The 19,834-nt window shown below is 42.8% G+C and overlaps 1 protein-coding gene across 1 annotated transcript in view; it reads right to left on the bottom strand.

Moving 5' to 3' along the window:
• The window catches only part of LOC139442041 (polypeptide N-acetylgalactosaminyltransferase 14-like), a 36,085-nt gene that overhangs the window by 4,590 nt on the left and 11,661 nt on the right, over positions 1 to 19,834 (bottom strand). The window contains exons 3-14 of the mRNA XM_071222819.1: positions 18,409 to 18,510; positions 17,238 to 17,305; positions 15,475 to 15,540; positions 14,205 to 14,326; positions 11,583 to 11,670; positions 9,944 to 10,022; positions 7,643 to 7,746; positions 7,057 to 7,183; positions 4,348 to 4,440; positions 1,801 to 1,884; positions 1,060 to 1,186; positions 91 to 207 (exon numbers count right to left, since the gene is read on the bottom strand). Coding sequence (XP_071078920.1) covers positions 91 to 207; positions 1,060 to 1,186; positions 1,801 to 1,884; positions 4,348 to 4,440; positions 7,057 to 7,183; positions 7,643 to 7,746; positions 9,944 to 10,022; positions 11,583 to 11,670; positions 14,205 to 14,326; positions 15,475 to 15,540; positions 17,238 to 17,305; positions 18,409 to 18,510 — 1,177 coding nt within the window. The remainder of the gene's footprint in view (positions 1 to 90; positions 208 to 1,059; positions 1,187 to 1,800; positions 1,885 to 4,347; positions 4,441 to 7,056; positions 7,184 to 7,642; positions 7,747 to 9,943; positions 10,023 to 11,582; positions 11,671 to 14,204; positions 14,327 to 15,474; positions 15,541 to 17,237; positions 17,306 to 18,408; positions 18,511 to 19,834) is intronic.

Below are 19,834 nucleotides of genomic sequence, written 5' to 3'. Positions count from 1 at the left end.
CCAATTGAGATCTCACTAATTCATAGAGACAGGGACAGAAAGAACTATGGCGTCATCAGTTGCTACTGAATTATTTTTTATTGGACTCACCTGATTATCGCCATAGTTACAGAACTGGACGACAAGGTAGGAGTGTGTCTGCTGGATGTCTGCTGTCAAACACATGCCGTTACTGACGATGACCCCCTTCCTACGCCATGACCACTCCTGATGCAACAATATGGGAATGTTAGATAACACGTGTTGGAATGAGTGAGTAAATGTTGTTTATGCTGCATTCAGCGATGATCCTCCTATGTCGTGTCTACCTGTAGATGATGGATTCTGGGCTGGGCTTATCTGACCTTATTGCCACACATGGGTACCTATAACCTAATCTGCCAGAGAATTCCCACACAAAGGTACCAATACCCCAATCTGCAAGGGAATTCCCACACATAGTTACCAATACCCTGATCTGCGAGGGAATTCCCACACATAGTTACCAATACCCTGATCTGCAAGGGAGTTCCCACACATAGTTACCAATACCCTGATCTGCAAGGGAGTTCCCACACATAGTTACCAATACCCCAATCTGCCAGGGAGTTCCCACACATAGTTACCAATACCCCAATCTGCAAGGGAATTCCCACACATAGTTACCAATACCCCAATCTGCAAGGGAATTCCCACACATAGTTACCAATACCCCAATCTGCAAGGGAATTCCCACACATAGTTACCAATACCCCAATCTGCAAGGGAATTCCCACTTGTGGAATGGCAGTGTGGAAACAAGCCTAGATGCTGATATTCTGGTCTGCTCATGTAGAGACAAGCACTGGAACTGAGGATCAATTCTGCCCAGGAATCCCCAGACAAGCAAAAGTACTAAGAACCTATTCTGCCTAAGGGCAGATCCAGCATTTTTAATTGGGAGGGGTCCAAAATGTAAAAATCCTCTCTCAGTCAATTTTAATGCCTACAACATACTACATTTGGTTTTTTAAAGAGTTTTGCATCTGTGAGAAGGGAAGCACCGGAAGGGTGACTTGGCTGACAGTGAGCTTTACTTGCCTGTGAGTCTTTTGATTCTACACATGGACGGAGCTTGATTAGGACTGGGAGCTGGCCAGGGACGATGTCCAGACACTGGTTGTCCTGGTAAATCTGGCCATAGGCAAACTCATCGTTCACTGGCAACCTGCAGGTGACATAACTCAGTTAACACAGCAGTGAGTGAGTGAGTGAGTGAGTGAGTGAGTGGGTTGGTGACTGAGTGAGTGAGTGAGTGGGTGGGTTGGTGAGTGAGTGAGTGAGTGAGTGAGTGAGTGAGTGAGTGAGTGCGTGGGTGGGTGGGTGAGTGAGTGAGTGGGTGGGTGGGTGGGTGGGTGTGTTGGTGGGTGGGTGGGTTGGTGAGTGAGTGAGTGAGTGAGTGAGTGAGTGAGTGAGTGAGTGAGTGAGTGAGTGAGTGGGTGGGTGGGTGGGTTGGTGAGTGAGTGAGTGAGTGAGTGGGTGGGTTGGTGAGTGAGTGAGTGAGTGAGTGAGTGAGTGAGTGAGTGAGTGAGTGAGTGAGTGAGTGAGTGAGTGAGTATCATCTTATTGTGGAAGGAAACATGGATATGGGCCCAATAGACAACAGATCATAATCTGGGCAAATCTGAGATTTGAACCCATGACCAACAGTTCCAGACACAACTAAGGGGCACAACTCTGCACATTCAAGTATGACCACAAGTGTACCACAGAAAAGATTATGGCTACAGAAGAATAAAAATGTATTTAATTCCTGAAAGACTTGAAAATAACTTCACTCACTTTAGTTCCGGATACACGTTTTCTAGGTACCATCGGAATGTCTGACACTTGAGACGCTGTCGCAGGGCACGTCTTTCCTGCACACTAGACAGAAGAATGCTACACATTATTCATTGAACACTGCCACTGTATACCCTGTGACCTAAACAGGTCAAGGATCACCTCTTGTTCTCATCCGTTATATTTAGTTAGCGAGGGAGTGAGTACAATACAACGAGTAAAAGACAAGCCACTTTAATAAAACCCATGAGCAAGGAAGTGCTGACAATCTGAGACACATAATCACGGCAATTTTTGGTTTCCTACCCATTATCAAAGATTTCTAGGCATGCCTAGAGTACACAACTCTGAACACAAATTAGAAACTTGGCCATCCACACATCTTGAAATGTTTGATGAGTTTATACACCACAAACATTAGATAATAAGTTTGCAATTTGAAGTTTACACAATATACGGCTGTTCCATTGGACGAGAGGTCGGTCACATGACCACGAAATGGACGTTCATAAGTGTACGAACGACACAATTTGACGTTCATATGTTTTTCATGAGACCGCATTTTTGAAATGATGTAAACACTGACGGACTACTTCCACATTCCTGGGGGCACCCCTGGGAGTTCCCAAGCACGAATAAATACAGAACAGTTGTTTCTATTCATTTAGGCCCTTAATCTTGAACTTAGTATTTTAGCATATATTGTGATAAGTCAGAGTTGGATTGAATGTCCATTCAAGGATATCCTTGCTACAACCCTAGAGCACAAACCGAAGAAAATCACATCCAAACTACCTTGGTATCGATTCGATCGATGTCTAGACTACAGTGACAGTCTACAGCAATGTATGAAAGTATCTATTTGACACATCTTTACAATCACCTTTCAGTGAGTGAGTGAGTGAGTTTGGTTTTATGCCGCTTTTAGCAATATTCCAGCAATATCACAGCGGGGGACACCAGAAATGGGCTTCACACATTGTACCCATGTCGGGATTGAACCCGGGTCTTCGGCGTGACGAGCGAACGCTTTAACAACTAGGCTACCCGACCGCCCTTATCACTTTTCAGTGATCGGCCAATTGATCAGTGATGATTAAACACTTGTTATAGCCACAGGTTCATCAAAAACTTCGGAAATCTCTCCTGTCACATTTATTGTCTCGGCCATTTTGACGTCTTTTATTTGGTGTAAATGTATTATGATGCGCTGTCATTGTGACTGACTTACTGAGGTAGTTCTTAACCTACCTTTCTCATCTAATGAGGATATTATTTGAGTACTTTTGTTGTACAGAAACTACAAAAGTTGTTCCTGTTGAGTATGTTGGCAAACATAAGCTCATGTCACCTCTTGCTTTGGGGAACTATTTTATTCCACACTATACAGTCATGTCTCATTAATCTGACACTCGTTAATCCGACAATCGGCTTTATCTGACATTAATGATGGGAACCGATTAAATCAGTGCTATTTAGACCCGTTCATCTGACAGTCTCGCACTCCCGACTACGACACACCTAATTTGCAACTAATTACCAAAATCACTCATTAATCAGTCTCGTTAATCCGACACAATAATCAACGTACACTGTGGTCATCTGCCCGCGTACACAGCCCATCATATGATGCAAGACAAGTCGGCTGGTAGCTGCATATTGCAAAGGCTGCAGTAATAAACTTGCTTTACAATAAACAATTAATGCTTCAAATAAAGAAAATAGGATTAATCACATGATTAGATTACCTCAATATCATTAAAATCAGATACAAATTCTTGCTATCGCTGAGGACATCCCATTACAGATCATGTCAGAACAATGTTTTGTGAACTATGCCCGACCAATGAAATAACTAACAGGAAGTTAACGTTAGCCACTTAAAAAGCAGCTTCCTTCGCTTTGTGGTACCAGTTTCAAACTTGCGACTTCCATTCCAGATTATGCTTTTAAAATTATTTAGAATAAGTCATACAATCCGAAACAGTTGTTTTGTGCTGAGCTTTAGAAGTTGCAGGATTAGAAAACATATTCCTTTAACAATGTAACATAACAATATGAATATTTCATTTATATTTTTTTATTACATGTTTGTATCTTTATCTATTGTGTAGTTGTCCAATTTTCAATCAGGAACGTTGATACTACCTAATTTCATTTATCCGACATACTCGTTAATACTACATAATCATATGCAACCAACAATGTCGGATTAACGGGACTTGACTGTAGCTGGATACTGTGTGGCTGTCAGTGTAAACATGAAGTCACACATACTAAATATAATTGTGTAAAGATCAAGGTCTACATCCTTTCAGGTAAAAAAGATGATAAATAACCCTAAAAGAATTCACTTTCACTTTGTGTGAGTTCATTGGATTATGAACCTTCATAGAGTGAGGTCCAAACATTGTATGAACGTCGGAGCATGAACAATGTTACGAACATGTTTGAGAACTCCATGCCATCAGATGACATTATCAATACCCGTGTATTGACTGTAGTTCAAGTCTATGGGTGCATCACTACTAGAGCTAGATTACTTACTCTCCGTATGCCTGCATGCGTGCAGAAGGTCGAGCAGCGTAGTAAAATCGCTTGTAATCATCCATCCACACCTCTGCTGTCCTCCGCGTGTTCCTGTGGAGGATATGAGGATATGAGAGCCGTGTCATGTGAGAATGGTGTCATGTGAGATAACATTGACACATGAGAAAATTATCATGTGAGAAGTGTCACATGAGAAAAGTGTCACAAGAGAACACTGTCATGTGAGAACATAATGTGAGAACACTGTCATGTGAGAACATAATGTGAGAACAGTCATGTGGGAACAACATAATATGAGAACACTGTCATGTGAGAACAGCATAATGTGAGAACACTGTCATGTGAGAACAACATAATGTGAGAACACTGTCATGTGAGAACAGCATAATGTGAGAACACTGTCATGTGAGAACAGCTTAATGTGAGAACACTGTCATGTGAGAACAGCATAATGTGAGAACACTGTCATGTGAGAACAGCATAATGTGAGAACACTGTCATGTGAGAACAGCATAATGTGAGAACACTGTCATGTGAGAACAGCATAATGTGAGAACACTGTCATGTGAGAACAGCATAATGTGAGAACACTGTCATATGAGAACAGCATAATTTGAGAACACTGTCATGTGAGAACAATGTCTCATGAGAATAATATACGTCAAGGAAAGTAACTACTGTTTGCTTTAATACTGATTTGGATGAAATTATGTATTTGTCTTGTAGATGTTAGGTTGGTACATGTGGGAGCCTTACTTCATGTACGTGTCGGAGTCTTACTTCATGTACGTGTTAGAGCCTTACTTCATGTATGTGTTGGAGCCTTACTTCATGTACGTGTTGGAGCCTTACTTCATGTACGTGCTGGAGCCTTACTTCATGTACGTGTTGGAGCCTTACTTCATGTACGTGCTGGAGCCTTACTTCATGTACGTGCTGGAGCCTTACTTCATGTACGTGTTGGAGCCTTACTTCATGTATGTGATGGAGCCTTACTTCATGTACGTGTTGGAGCCTTACTTCATGTATGTGTTGGAGCCTTACTTCATGTACGTGTTGGAGCCTTACTTCATGTACGTGTTGGAGCCTTACTTCATGTACGTGTTGGAGCCTTACTTCATGTACGTGATGGAGCCTTACTTCATGTACGTGTTGGAGCCTTACTTCATGTACGTGCTGGAGCCTTACTTCATGTACGTGTTGGAGCCTTACTTCATGTACGTGTTGGAGCCTTACTTCATGTACGTGCTGGAGCCTTACTTCATGTACGTGTTGGAGCCTTACTTCATGTACGTGTTGGAGTCTTACTTCATGTACATGTTGGAGCCTTACTTCATGTACGTGTCGGAGCCTTACTTCATGTACGTGTTGGAGCCTTACTTCATGTACATGTCGGAGCCTTACTTCATGTACGTGTTGGAGCCTTACTTCATGTACGTGTTGGAGCCTTACTTCATGTACGTGTTGGAGTCTTACATCATGTACATGTCGGAGCCTTACTTCATGCTGGAGCCTTACTTCTTGTACGTGTTGGAGCCTTACTTCATGTACATGTCGGAGCCTTACTTCATGTACGTGTTGGAGCCTTACTTCATGTACGTGCTGGAGCCTTACTTCATGTACGTGTTGGAGTCTTACTTCATGTACATGTTGGAGCCTTACTTCATGTACGTGTTGGAGTCTTACTTCATGTACGTGTTGGAGCCTTACTTCATGTACATGTCGGAGCCTTACTTCATGTACGTGTTGGAGCCTTACTTCGTGTTGGAGCCTTACTTCATGTACGTGTTGGAGCCTTACTTCATGTACGTGTTGGAGTCTTACTTCATGTACGTGTCGGAGTCTTACTTCATGTACGTGTTGAGGCCTTACTTCATGTACGTGTTGGAGCCTTACTTCATGTACGTGCTGGAGTCTTACTTCATGTACGTGTTGGAGTCTTACTTCATGTACGTGTTGGAGCCTTACTTCATGTACGTGTTGGAGCCTTACTTCATGTACGTGTTGGAGTCTTACATCATGTACATGTCGGAGCCTTACTTCATGTACGTGTTGGAGCCTTACTTCGTGCTGGAGCCTTACTTCATGCTGGAGCCTTACTTCATGTACGTGTTGGAGCCTTACTTCATGTACGTGTTGGAGCCTTACTTCATGTATGTGTCAGAGCCTTACTTCATGCTGGAGCCTTACTTCTTGTATGTGTCGGAGCCTTACTTCATGTACGTGTTGGAGCCTTACTTCGTGTTGGAGCCTTACTTCATGTACGTGTTGGAGCCTTACTTCATGTACGTGTTGGAGTCTTACATCATGTACATGTCGGAGCCTTACTTCATGTACGTGTTGGAGCCTTACTTCGTGCTGGAGCCTTACTTCATGCTGGAGCCTTACTTCATGTACGTGTTGGAGCCTTACTTCATGTATGTGTCAGAGCCTTACTTCATGCTGGAGCCTTACTTCTTGTATGTGTCGGAGCCTTACTTCATGTACGTGTTGGAGCCTTACTTCGTGTTGGAGCCTTACTTCATGTACGTGCTGGAGCCTTACTTCATGTACGTGTTGGAGTCTTACTTCATGTACGTGCTGGAGCCTTACTTCATGTACGTGTTGGAGTCTTACTTCATGTACGTGCTGGAGCCTTACTTCATGTACGGGATGGAGCCTTACTTCAGTTACGTGTTGGAGCCTTACTTCGTGTTGGAGCCTTACTTCATGTATGTGTTGGAATTTCCCTGTGGGAAGGAGTACGGATGACGTTTGCGGAATACATGTCCGACTCGACTGCAGGGGATTATCTCAAGCTGTCCGCCACACATCCACACACGAAATGACAACTCTGTAAATAATGAAGACAAAAGTCACGGACAGCCTAGAAAGATCCACACACTGTACTTGATTTCCATATAAACATGCAGCTTGGAGATTTTGTGTGTGTGTCCATAAACTCATTGCTATACTTTACATTGCAAACTTTTACAGAAAACATAAATTTACTTCAGAAGCAAGCTGGAGGACAGATTTTAGTTTAGGATCTCTTCTTTAGTATATTGTTACAAACTTTATTTATCGCTACTGGATGTTTACAACAAGACAAGGGAAGTAACTCTCAAATCTTGTACATCATCAGCTGTTGGCCTAACCCGGGCCTTCTTGTGTGTAAGCCCCAACCCCTGATCAAAGACGTTTATGGCGTGAAGACATGTTAATACTCTGTATTTGAGTACAGACAAACATGAAGCGATGTTCACGACAAGATACAATCTGGAATGTGACTTTCTATCACAGGAATACTCACCGAAGTTCTCTCCACCCCAGATGTCCATCTTGGTGTCGTACTTGCCGAGACTGGTGAACCACTGCTTCCTGACACTGAAGATACCTCCGGCAATGATGGGGGTCCTGCAATACATCCCTCAACTCACATCACACCATCATAATACCGTAAATCATGAAAATAATGTGAAAAATGTAAGTGTTACTTGCTCGAATTAATAAAGTGCTGCATTTTCTGGAACATAATGTCATGTCAGGTTGACTGCAAACAGGCAGGAACAATGACACATATCACAAAGTTCCACATCAAGTCTGGCCACTTTGTATATTAAACTTGATCAAGCAGTTTCCAGAAGGAAAATGGCATTGTTTCAATGTTGAAATTTAGTTCATGTAAAGTTGCCATGTTGAAAAACATTGTATCAACTTTGTTTCAAACTTGGCCTTTTGATTTAAATTATCAACATTTTTTTAAAAAATGATTATTTTTGTCGTTGGAATCAATGTATTTATAGAATCTAGACATTGTCGTCCCGCATTGCAGTGTTTCGTAATTTTGCTGTATTTGTCATGATAAATGTCGATAATAATTTTATTCTTTAACTTTGGGTTAATTCATCATCATGGTTAAATGTTAGTTGTTAATAATATCTTGTCTCTCGTAAAATGAAGAGGAAAAAATAAATATAAATATATAAATGTTTTTTGTCTTTCTCTCTCCAGCTGGTGGATAGGGTGAGGAGATATCAGTGATGGGCCAAGGGAGATAATGCAGCTTTTATACAGTATAAGATACTTGATATAAGGAGACCATTTGAGGGTTGAGCCAGGGAACTAAATTGTGCAAAAGCTCATTGGCTTAGAGGATGGTGCTCACAGATTTCTTCCTTAAGGTGACTGTACCTTGGGTTGCACCCACTTAACTGAGGGACACTTTGGCTTGAAGATTACATTCTCAGTGTTGCGGCCATAAAATTTCAGAGTTCCATGATGGGATTCGAATGACGGACCTTCTGATCTGAGGTCGGACGCCTTGTCCACATGACCAAAGAGCAAGCTGACAAGGTAAGGATGTCATCTGTGGGAAGACTCCACGCCCTGCTACATATTCCCATCAACAGAAGGCACGTCCCGAGCCGCATAGTACTTAACTCCACATGACACCATCATAACACTTGCTTACACCATGCCCACTTACGCAGCACTTAACTCCACATGACACCATCGTAACACTTGCTTACACCATGCTCACTTACGCAGCACTTAACTCTACATGACACCATCATAACACTTGCTTACACCATGCCCACTTACGCAGCACTTAACTCCACATGACACCATCGTAACACTTGCTTACACCATGCCCACTTACGCAGCACTTAACTCTACATGACACCATCATAACACTTGCTTACACCATGCCCACTTACGCAGCACTTAGCTCTACATGACACCATCATAACACTTGCTTACACCATGCCCACTTACGCAGCACTTAACTCTACATGACACCATCATAACACTTGCTTACACCATGCCCACTCACGCAGCACTTAACTCCACATGACACCATCATAACACTTGCTTACACCATGCCCACTTACGCAGCACTTAACTCCACATGACACCATCGTAACACTTGCTTACACCATGCCCACTTACGCAGCACTTAACTCTACATGATACCATCATAACACTTGCTTACACCATGCCCACTTACGCAGCACTTAACTCCACATGACACCATCATAACACTTGCTTACACCATGCTCACTTACGCAGCACCTAGCTCTACATGATACCATCGTAACACTTACTTACATCATGCTCACTTACACAGCACTTAACTCCACATGACACAATCGTAACACTTGCTTACACCATGCCCACTTACGCAGCACCTAGCTCTACATGATACCATCGTAACACTTACTTACATCATGCCCACTTACGCAGCACCTAGCTCTACATGATACCATCGTAACACTTGCTTACACCATGCTCACTTACGCAGCACTTAACTCTACATGACACCATCATAACATTTGCTTACACCATGCTCACTTACGCAGCACTTAACTCTACATGACACCATCGCAACACTTGCTTACACCATGCTCACTTACGCAGCACTTAGCTCTACATGACACCATCATAACACTTGCTTACACCATGCTCACTTACACAGCACTTAACTCTACATGACACCATCGTAACACTTGCTTACACCATGCTCACTTACACAGCACTTAACTCCACATGACACCATCGTAACACTTGCTTACACCATGCTTAACTCAATACAGTAACCATGGTAACTCACTTGACTGGGTCAGTCTCCTTTTTCCCCACTGTGGACAAGGGCTGGTCCTCCCACGTGAAGTGCATGCTCCAGTCAAAGCCTGAAAGTTCCACAATAAAAAGTCTGGACCTATATTGACAGTACAACACTCTCGACCTATATCAACAGTAAACACTATAGACCTATATTGACAGTACAACACTCTGGTCTTATATTGACAGTACAACTCTCTTGTCCCATATTGACAGTACAACACTCTGGTCCTATATTGACAGTTCAACACTCTCGACCTACATTGACAGTACAACACTCTTGTCCTATATTGACAGTACAACACTCTTGTCCTATATTGACTGTACAACACTCTGGTCCTATATTGACACTACAACAATCTGGTCCTATATTGACAGTACAACACTCTGGTCCTATATTGACAGTACAACTCTCTTGTCTTATATTGACTGTACAACACTCTGGTCCTATATTGACACTACAACAATCTGGTCCTATATTGACAGTACAACACTCTGGTCCTATATTGACAGTACAACACTCTTGTCCTATATTGGCAGTACAACACTCTGGTCCTATATTGACTGTACAACACTCTGGTCCTATATTGACACTACAACAATCTGGTCCTATATTGACAGTACAACACTCTGGTCCTATATTGACAGTACAACACTCTGGTCCTATATTGACAGTACAACTCTCTTGTCTTATATTGACTGTACAACACTCTGGTCCTATATTGACACTACAACAATCTGGTCCTATATTGACAGTACAACACTCTGGTCCTATATTGACAGTACAACACTCTTGTCCTATATTGGCAGTACAACACTCTGGTCCTATATTGACTGTACAACACTCTGGTCCTATATTGACACTACAACAATCTGGTCCTATATTGACAGTACAACACTCTTGTCCTATATTGACAGTACAACACTCTGGTCCTATATTGACAGTACAACACTCTTGTCCTATATTGACACTACAACACTCTGGTCCTATATTGACAGTACAACACTCTGGTCCTATATTGACAGTACAACACTCTTGTCCTATATTGACAGTACAACACTCTGGTCCTATATTGACACTACAACACTCTGGTCCTATATTGACACTACAACACTCTGGTCCTATATTGACAGTACAACACTCTAGTCCTATATTGACAGTACAACACTCTGGTCCTATATTGACAGTACAACACTCTGGTCCTATATTGACAGTACAACACTCTTGACCTATATTGACAGTAAACACTATAGACCTATATTGACAGTACAACACTTTGGTCCTATATTGACAGCAAACACTATAGACCTATATTGACAGTACAACAATACAGACTGATATTGACAGTACAACACTCTGGTACTATATTGACAGTACAACACTCTAGTCCTTAATTCATAGTACAACACTCTTGTCCTATATTGACAGTACAACCCTCTAGACCTATATTGACAGTACAACACTCCAGTCCTAAATTGACAGTACAACACTCCAGTTCTGTATTGACAGTACAACACACTTGTCCTATATTGACAGTACAACACTCCAGTCCTAAATTGACATCACAACACTCCAGTTCCGTATTGACAGTACAACACACTTGTCCTACGTGGATAGTATTGCTTACCTCCCCTGAGGATGTCAGGTACAGCCTTGTACTGGAAGCTCTCGGTGTCGATCACGTCTATCACCGGACTCACTACACTGTACGGGGCCTGAAACATCCATACATGTGACAATAAGGACAAAAACATACCGTACTTGCCATTTGAGTCATGTCGCCTGTGGATCTGACTGTGCCAAACTGAATTTGGAACTGTACATGTATGCAGAATGAGGTTTCAAAAGATTATCTCCATTCTTTTATAAAAAAGAACACAAACCCTCAAGACAAGGAATCATGCTGTACATACTCAGAAATTGTTTTTGACATCAGTATACTTTACACACATATAAGGAAGCATTTACAGCACAGCTATTTCATTGGCAAACTGTGGACACCCTTGCGTGGATCTAAACCACAGACTATTAGGCTAAAAATGATCAGATAAAAACAAAAAATAATAGTCTTGGTTCTCAGGCACCACCAGCATCATCATTAAGTCTGCCACACTTTTATTTTCCATTGTCAAAAGTATAAAAAAATCCTAATACTTCAAAACAATGCCATCCAATATAACACTCAGTTACTTCCCTTTACATGTGCACTGTTTTGATGCGCATCTCATATTGTGGTCATGGCGGCAGTGGGAGTGGTAAACATGTTTATGTAGGGAGGCCCTTTACCAGGTTAATATTACTGTTTATTTGGTTATATACTAGTTTGAACAAGCAAAAAAATATAACAAATACACCACCGGACAGGCCACCTGCCTGCCCACACGATATTTTCAAAAGTCATTGCCTGAGCTCCAATTCTTTTACTTTTTTAAGCCTCATAAAGATAGAAGTTGTAGCAGGATCACAAGGGATGCAAGAATTTCATGCGCCCTGCATTAGATTGTATACCATGAGCTGGAGACTACAACAAATTCCTCTTACCGACATGTTTAATATGACATTGTAAAGGAATTAAAACAAATTCAAAATTGATAGAAACAGCTTTTGACCCCCTGACCTTCAACATTGCCCCCTGGTTGTGGCCCTGACCCCCTACATTGCCCCCTCGTCGTGGCCCTGACCCCATACATTTCCCCTTGGAGGTGGCCCTGACCCCCTACATTGCCCCCCTTGTAATGGTCCTGATCCCCTAGATTGCCCCCTGGTCATGTTCCTGACCCCCTACATTGCCCCCTGGCTGGTTCCTGACCCCCTACATTGCCCTGGTCATGTTCCTGCCCCCCCCTTTATTGCCCCCTGGTCATGGCTCTGACCCTCTACATTGCCCCCTCGTCGTGGCCCTGACCCCCTACATTGCCCCTTGGTCGTGGCCCTTACCCCCGACATTGCCCTCTAGTTGTGTTCCTGACCCCCTACATTGCCCCCTGGTTGTGTTCCTGACCCACAAAATTGCCCCCTGGTCATGGCCCTGACCCCCCACATTTCCCCTTGGTCGTGGCCCTGACACCCCTATATTGCCCCCTGGTTGTGTTCCTGAACCCTTACATTGCCCCTGGTCATGGCCCTGACCCCCTACATTGCCCCTGGTTGTGGCCCTGACCACATATGTTCCCTGATCGTGGCCCTGACCCCCTACAATGTCCCCTGGTTGTGGCCCTGACCCCCTACATTGCCCCCTGATCATGGCCCTGACCCCATACATTAACCCTGGTAATGGTCCTGACCCCCTACATTGCCCCCTGGTCACGTTCCTGACCCCCTACATTGCCCCCCTGGTCATGTTCCTGACCCCCTAAATTGCCCCCCTGGTCATGTTCCTGAACCCCTAAATTGCCCCCTGGTCACGTTCCTGACCCACTACATTGCCCCCTGGTCACGTTCCTGACCCCCTACATTGCCCCCTGGTCGTGTTCCTGACCCCATACATTGCCCCCTGGTCACGTTCCTGACCCACTATATTGCCCCCTGGTCATGTTCCTGACCCCCTACATTGCCCCCTGGTCACGTTCCTGACCCACTACATTGCCCCCTGGTCATGTTCCTGACCCACTACATTGCCCCCTGGTCATGTTCCTGACCCCCTACATTGCCCCCTGGTCACGTTCCTGACCCACTACATTGCCCCCTGGTCATGTTCCTGACCCACTACATTGCCCCCTGGTCGTGTTCCTGACCCCATACATTGCCCCCTGGTCACGTTCCTGACCCACTATATTGCCCCCTGGTCATGTTCCTGACCCCCTACATTGCCCCCTGGTCACGTTCCTGACCCACTACATTGCCCCCTGGTCATGTTCCTGACCCACTACATTGCCCCCTGGTCATGTTCCTGACCCCCTACATTGCCCCCTGGTCACGTTCCTGACCCACTACATTGCCCCCTGGTCATGTTCCTGACCCACTACATTGCCCCCTGGTCACGTTCCTGACTCACTACATTGCCCCCCGGTCATGGCCCTGACCCCCTAAATTGCCCCCTGGTCGTGGCCCTTACCCCCTACATTTACCCCTGGTCATGTTCCTGACCCACTACATTGCCCCCCTGGTCATGTTCCTGACCTAGTACATTGCCCCCTGGTCATGTTCCTGACCCCCTATATTGCCCTATGTCATGGCCCTGACCTCATACATTGCCCCCTGTTCACGGCCCTGACCCTATACATGTCCCCTGGTCATGATCCTGACTTACGTCCACCAGTCTCTGTAGCAGGGGCTGCAGCCATTCCTTGTTCATCTCACAGTGAGAATCCAGGAACGTCAGGATTGGACCTTTTGCCATGTCTGCACCGAGCACTCGAGACCGGATCAAACCTGACACAGGGCCAGTTTCATTCTCATCATGTGATATTTTCATTCCAAACAATCACATCTTCCAATGTGATTTCAACTTTTTGAGGTCATACAGTTAACAATGGATTATTTTTTATAAACTGAGACAAAAATACATTATCATATATCTCTAAAACAAATTCTACAGGGTGGGCAAAAGTTAAAAATTCAAAATACAGCAAAAGAAAAATAGCTCAAATTTTGAAGTCCGCAGCACTTACTACGAAGACAGAATTGATCTTTTCTTGCATAAATTGACAATTAGTGGGCATGTATTAATCAGCAAACATTGTTATACCTCTGCAGCAAATGCAAAATCTGATAAATTGGTGCCACACACAATAGTAATATTTCTTTCCCATTAATATTCACATCCTCATGTTTATGTCAATTGGGACTCAGTCACCATAATGTAAACTTAAAAACTCTCTAATAAATACAAAGAGTCATCAGGAGATGACATATCTCCCCCGGTCTGGTGAAATTTAGAAAGGGAGTTTGGCTACTTATACCCTACTTTTGGTTCACTGCCATTGGAAACATTCAGTTCAGTGAAGAAAAGAATATTTCTGTTCAGTATTTTTCAATATCCCAAATCATCAAATGGCACCAGTTCACCACTGTATAGTTTCATCCAGAAATATTCAAAAGTTTTGGAGTTCTGCTCCAGAAACGAGTACTACCCTCATTTTCAGTGTAAGTCCAACTTCATGAAAAAAAAAATAAAAAAAATAAATTAGAAATCATCAAAGGGCACCAGTTCACTACGAGATTGATCTGTATACATGTAGTTTCAATAAGAAATAAACCAGGGGGATAAAAATGTTGAACCAAACCTTCGATGAAAACCTCAGTTACCATATTTCCTCGAATAAATGTCGGGAAAGGAATAAACACCGGACCTCAATATCAAACAATTAAAGACTGGGTAGGTGTTATGCACAGAATTCTCTCCATTATTATCTTGCGATTAAACCCTGAGGGTAAAGAGCATCTGAAAGAAATATAGGCCTGGACGTTAATCGAGGAAATACGGTACATCAATAAACTTTACTTCCTACAACATGTGCTGAAAGTGTAGTACAACACCTGATACTTTCCCCATTAACTGTTACACCTGTGTATCTCACCTTCTCGCTTGGCGTTACGGATCAGCTTGATCTTTGGTATCACAGAGAGGAGCTGTCCATCATCGGCTGAAACCAAAATGTTCTCATGAAAAAACCCTCCAAAGTAATTGGCCTTGTTTTTCAATCCATTTATAATCTAATTCTCTGCATATAAAACAATGCTTAGCTTAGATAAACATCATATCCATACATGGTTAAATCATTAAAAAAAATCAAGTACTGTTAATTATACTTTTGCTCGAAACTGTTAACACAGTGAATTACTTCCCTACATGAAAAAGTTCAATGCTCTTAATACAGATCAGAGAACATCTTTATTTGGGTACTAATATTTCCAACAGTAATTGTCCAGATTAGAAATATCACGTTGAACCCAATCAATAACTATATACTTTGATCAAAACTTACTGAATAATAACTATAAAAAAAAATTCAATATGGCTAACATGGTAGCAATATTGGAAATCAGATTCAAACCTCTTGACAAATTGGGGTCCTATCATGAAAAAGTATGCGAAGTTTCTGCTTCATTGGTTCTGTGGTTTCTGACAATGTGTACAACCAGGACTCATGAGTTTTCATACGTTCCAATATGGCCGCTTACAGCCAGGTTTGAACCCACTAATAGTAACAAACACCCAGGTATTTCTGAGTAGTCCAAAATGTAAAAATAGATTATTGACGATGACAGACCGTAGGCGCTAACACACATGGCCAGGCAAGCAAAAAAGTCTGCAGAAACTGGTTTAGTGAAAATGGCAAACATAGTTTACAAATGACCTTTATTGTGATGCTACACTTCGGTAACACAGTCTTTTCCCATCTGAGACCCATCTGCAGAATATCCTTCTTCAGTTATGCGGCAAATAAGTTTTTCTCAGGTTCGAACCTGGAGGATGACCCTTGACGTGACATATAACTGTGCAAGAATGATTTCCCAGAGTCATAAAGGAGACATACATGATATGATATCCCTGAGATGTCCAAGCACCACATGGGTTCAAAAACGGAATTTCATTTGGTACTCATTGAAAGGAGGTGGTCACCATAAGCTACTTCAATATCATAAGTCTGTAATCACTTGTCATACATAAGTATTCAAACAAAATAACCATTCCATGTATTACACTTTAAAAAAGAAAGAAAGGCACTAAAGTGGCCAAAAAACATGTTTTGCAAATGACCTTCATTTAGCATACATGAAATGCTTCTTGAGTTATCATTTAAATGTATTTTTCTTTATCTTATGACCTTGAGAATGACCATGACCCTTCATGTGATAGTCAATGTGTCCAAATCTTTTCCAGGAGACACACATAATATGAGATCCTGAGATGTGCCACCACAGTGTTCATATGCTTCAATCAACAGCCCAGGACACATGTAAATTGCTTCAATCTGAGATGTGTACAATGCTTCAATCTGAGATGTGTGCAATGCTTCAATCTGAGATCTGTGCAATGCTTCAATCCAAGATGTGTGCAATGTTTAAATCTATGGCCCAGGACGTGTGTATAGCTTCAATCTGAGATGTGTGCAATGCTTCAATCCAAGATGTGTGCAACACTTCAATCCTATATGTGTGCATTGCTTCAATCTACAGCACAGGAAAATTGTGCAAAGCTTTAATCCAAGACGTGCACAATGCTTCATTCTACAGTACAGGAGAATTATGTAATGCTTCAATCTGATATGTGCGCAGTGCTTCAATCTACAGCACTGTACACAAGTCTGTACACCTCAATGTGGCACAAGATACTTACGATCGTCACTAAAGTCGTCCACAAGTATGATGTCCTCTATCAGGTACAGCGGCGTCCGTATCAACACACTGCAACAGGCAGGCAGAGAATCAGCCAATCAGACATCATAAAATCTTCTTTTACACTGTTACATTTGTGTTGAAATACGTTTTTTTAATACAATGAAGTTATATTATCCTGTCTTTCAGTCATTAACTACGTACAAGGGTTGATTGATAATTTCTGAGCCTCATATTGAAAGACTTGAACTAAAGCCATTAAAGTTATTTTTTTCCCACAAAATCTCCTTCGTCATTAATACACATTGGAGGGGTATTATCCAAGTTTTGTTAAAGTCCTCCTCATGGCTGTCCAAAAAGTTCTCCACAGCTTCCATGAAGTCAACGACAGTCCACCATGATGACACCTTTGGCATCCCAGAACAGGGAGGCCATAGCCTGTCCAGCTGCAGGGACAGTCCTTGCCTTCTGTGGTGGTGGTGATGCCAAATGCTTTCACTGTTTGGATTGTTGTTTGGACTCAGGCTGGAAGTGGTGAACTCAGGTTTCATCCACAGCCACAAGAACCTTTCTTGACCAGCTTCAAACAGAGCTAAATTGTCAAGAGACATGTTGTGTGTTTATTATCAGATGCCAGTAGCTTGGAACCCAATGAGCTGATAGTTTCTTTTCTGCGAAAATGGAACGTTCTCTTTCCTGGGAAATGCCTACTGAACTAGCAATACAACATTTAGTCATTTGAAGGTCAGTTGTCACCATATCATGGATTCTCTGGATAATTTCTGGTGTTGCTGACGTTACTGGCCTTTCAGAATGGGGTCATCTTCACGGCTCTCCCAGCCACACATAGACTCTGCTGTCCACCTATTTATGGTGGCAGAGGAAGAGGCATCCTTTTGTGTTGGAATCAATGTTCATGGATGGCTTTTGGTGTTCTTTTTTCTGGAAGTACTTGTTCACTACACATTCTTCAGGTTTGTCCATTCTCCAAAGTGTCATAGACTCCTGCTTATTTAACTGACTTGTCACATTAAAACAATTTGCTCAGTTGACTCAAGTTTTTGTGGATATATCTATGACACTTACCTACAACAGTGGTAAGATGTGTCCTCATAGGAACAAACATGACTGAGAATTGTGTCCACACCACCTGAATGTGGTTACCTACGTACCTGATGACTGTCCTCAGCAAGGTTGACCTTGCCTCGTTGTGAAATGTGATGATGATGCTGGTCTTTGGTAATTTTTTGAAGGAGTAGTCAATCATTTTACATCTGAAAAAAAAAAAAAAAAATATAGATTGCGTGAGGGCAAGACTTCTAGCACCAGCACTCTCCCTTACGAACACATCCTCACTGTCTGTCTATGACCTGTCCATGATCTGCTACTTACTGCCTGTCTGACAATGACCTGTCCATGATCTGCTACTTACTGCCTGTCTTACAATGACCTGTCCATGATCTGCTACTTACTGCCTGTCTTACAATGACCTGTCTATGACCTGCTACTTACTGCCTGTCTTACAATGACCTGTCTATGACCTGCTACTTACTGCCTGTCTGACAATGACCTGTCTATGACCTGCTACTTACTACCTGTCTGACAATGACCTGTCTATAACCTGTCCATGATCTGCTAATTACTACCTGTCTGACAATGACCTGTCTATAACCTGTCTATGACCTGCTACTTACTACCTGTCTGACAATGACCTGTCTATGACCTGCTACTTACTGACTGTCTACGACCTGCTACTTACTGTCTATGATCTGCTACTTACTGCCTGTCTATGACCTGTCTGTGACCTGCTACTAATTGTCTGCCTGTCTATGACCTCTCTATGCCCTGCTACTTACTTACCGCCTGTCTTTGACATCTCTATGACCTGATTGTGTGAGGGCAACACTTCTAGCACCAGCACTCTCCCTTATGAGCTGGACACACCCTCACTATATATGATCTGTCCATGATCTGCTACTTACTGCCTGTTTGACAATGACCTGTCTATGACCTGCTACTTACTGCCTGTTTGACAATGACCTGTCTACGACCCGCTACTTACTGCCTGTCTACGACCTGCTCTTTACTGCCTGTCTATGACCTGCTACTTACTGCCTGTTTGACAATGACCTGTCTACGACCTGCTCTTTACTGCCTGTCTTTGACCTGCTACTTACTGCCTGTTTGACAATAACCTGCTCTTTACTGCCTGTCTATGACCTGCTACTTACTGCCTGTTTGACAATGACCTGTCTATGACCTGCTACTTACTGCCTGTTTGACAATGACCTGTCTACGACCCGCTACTTACTGCCTGTCTACGACCTGCTCTTTACTGCCTGTCTATGACCTGCTACTTACTGCCTGTCTACGACCTGCTCTTTACTGCCTGTCTATGACCTGCTACTTACTGCCTGTTTGACAATGACCTGTCTACGACCTGCTCTTTACTGCCTGTCTTTGACCTGCTACTTACTGCCTGTTTGACAATAACCTGCTCTTTACTGCCTGTCTATGACCTGCTACTTACTGCCTGTCTAAGACCTGCTACTTACTGCCTGTTTGACAATGACCTGTCTATGACCTGCTACTTACTGC

This window comes from Haliotis cracherodii, unplaced genomic scaffold (assembly GCF_022045235.1).
Source record: "Haliotis cracherodii isolate W230 unplaced genomic scaffold, xgHalCrac1.p SCAF_5, whole genome shotgun sequence".
NCBI lineage: Eukaryota > Metazoa > Mollusca > Gastropoda > Lepetellida > Haliotidae > Haliotis > Haliotis cracherodii.
Note: the sequence above shows the minus strand (reverse complement) of the source record. Positions and strands in the feature narration are given on the sequence as shown.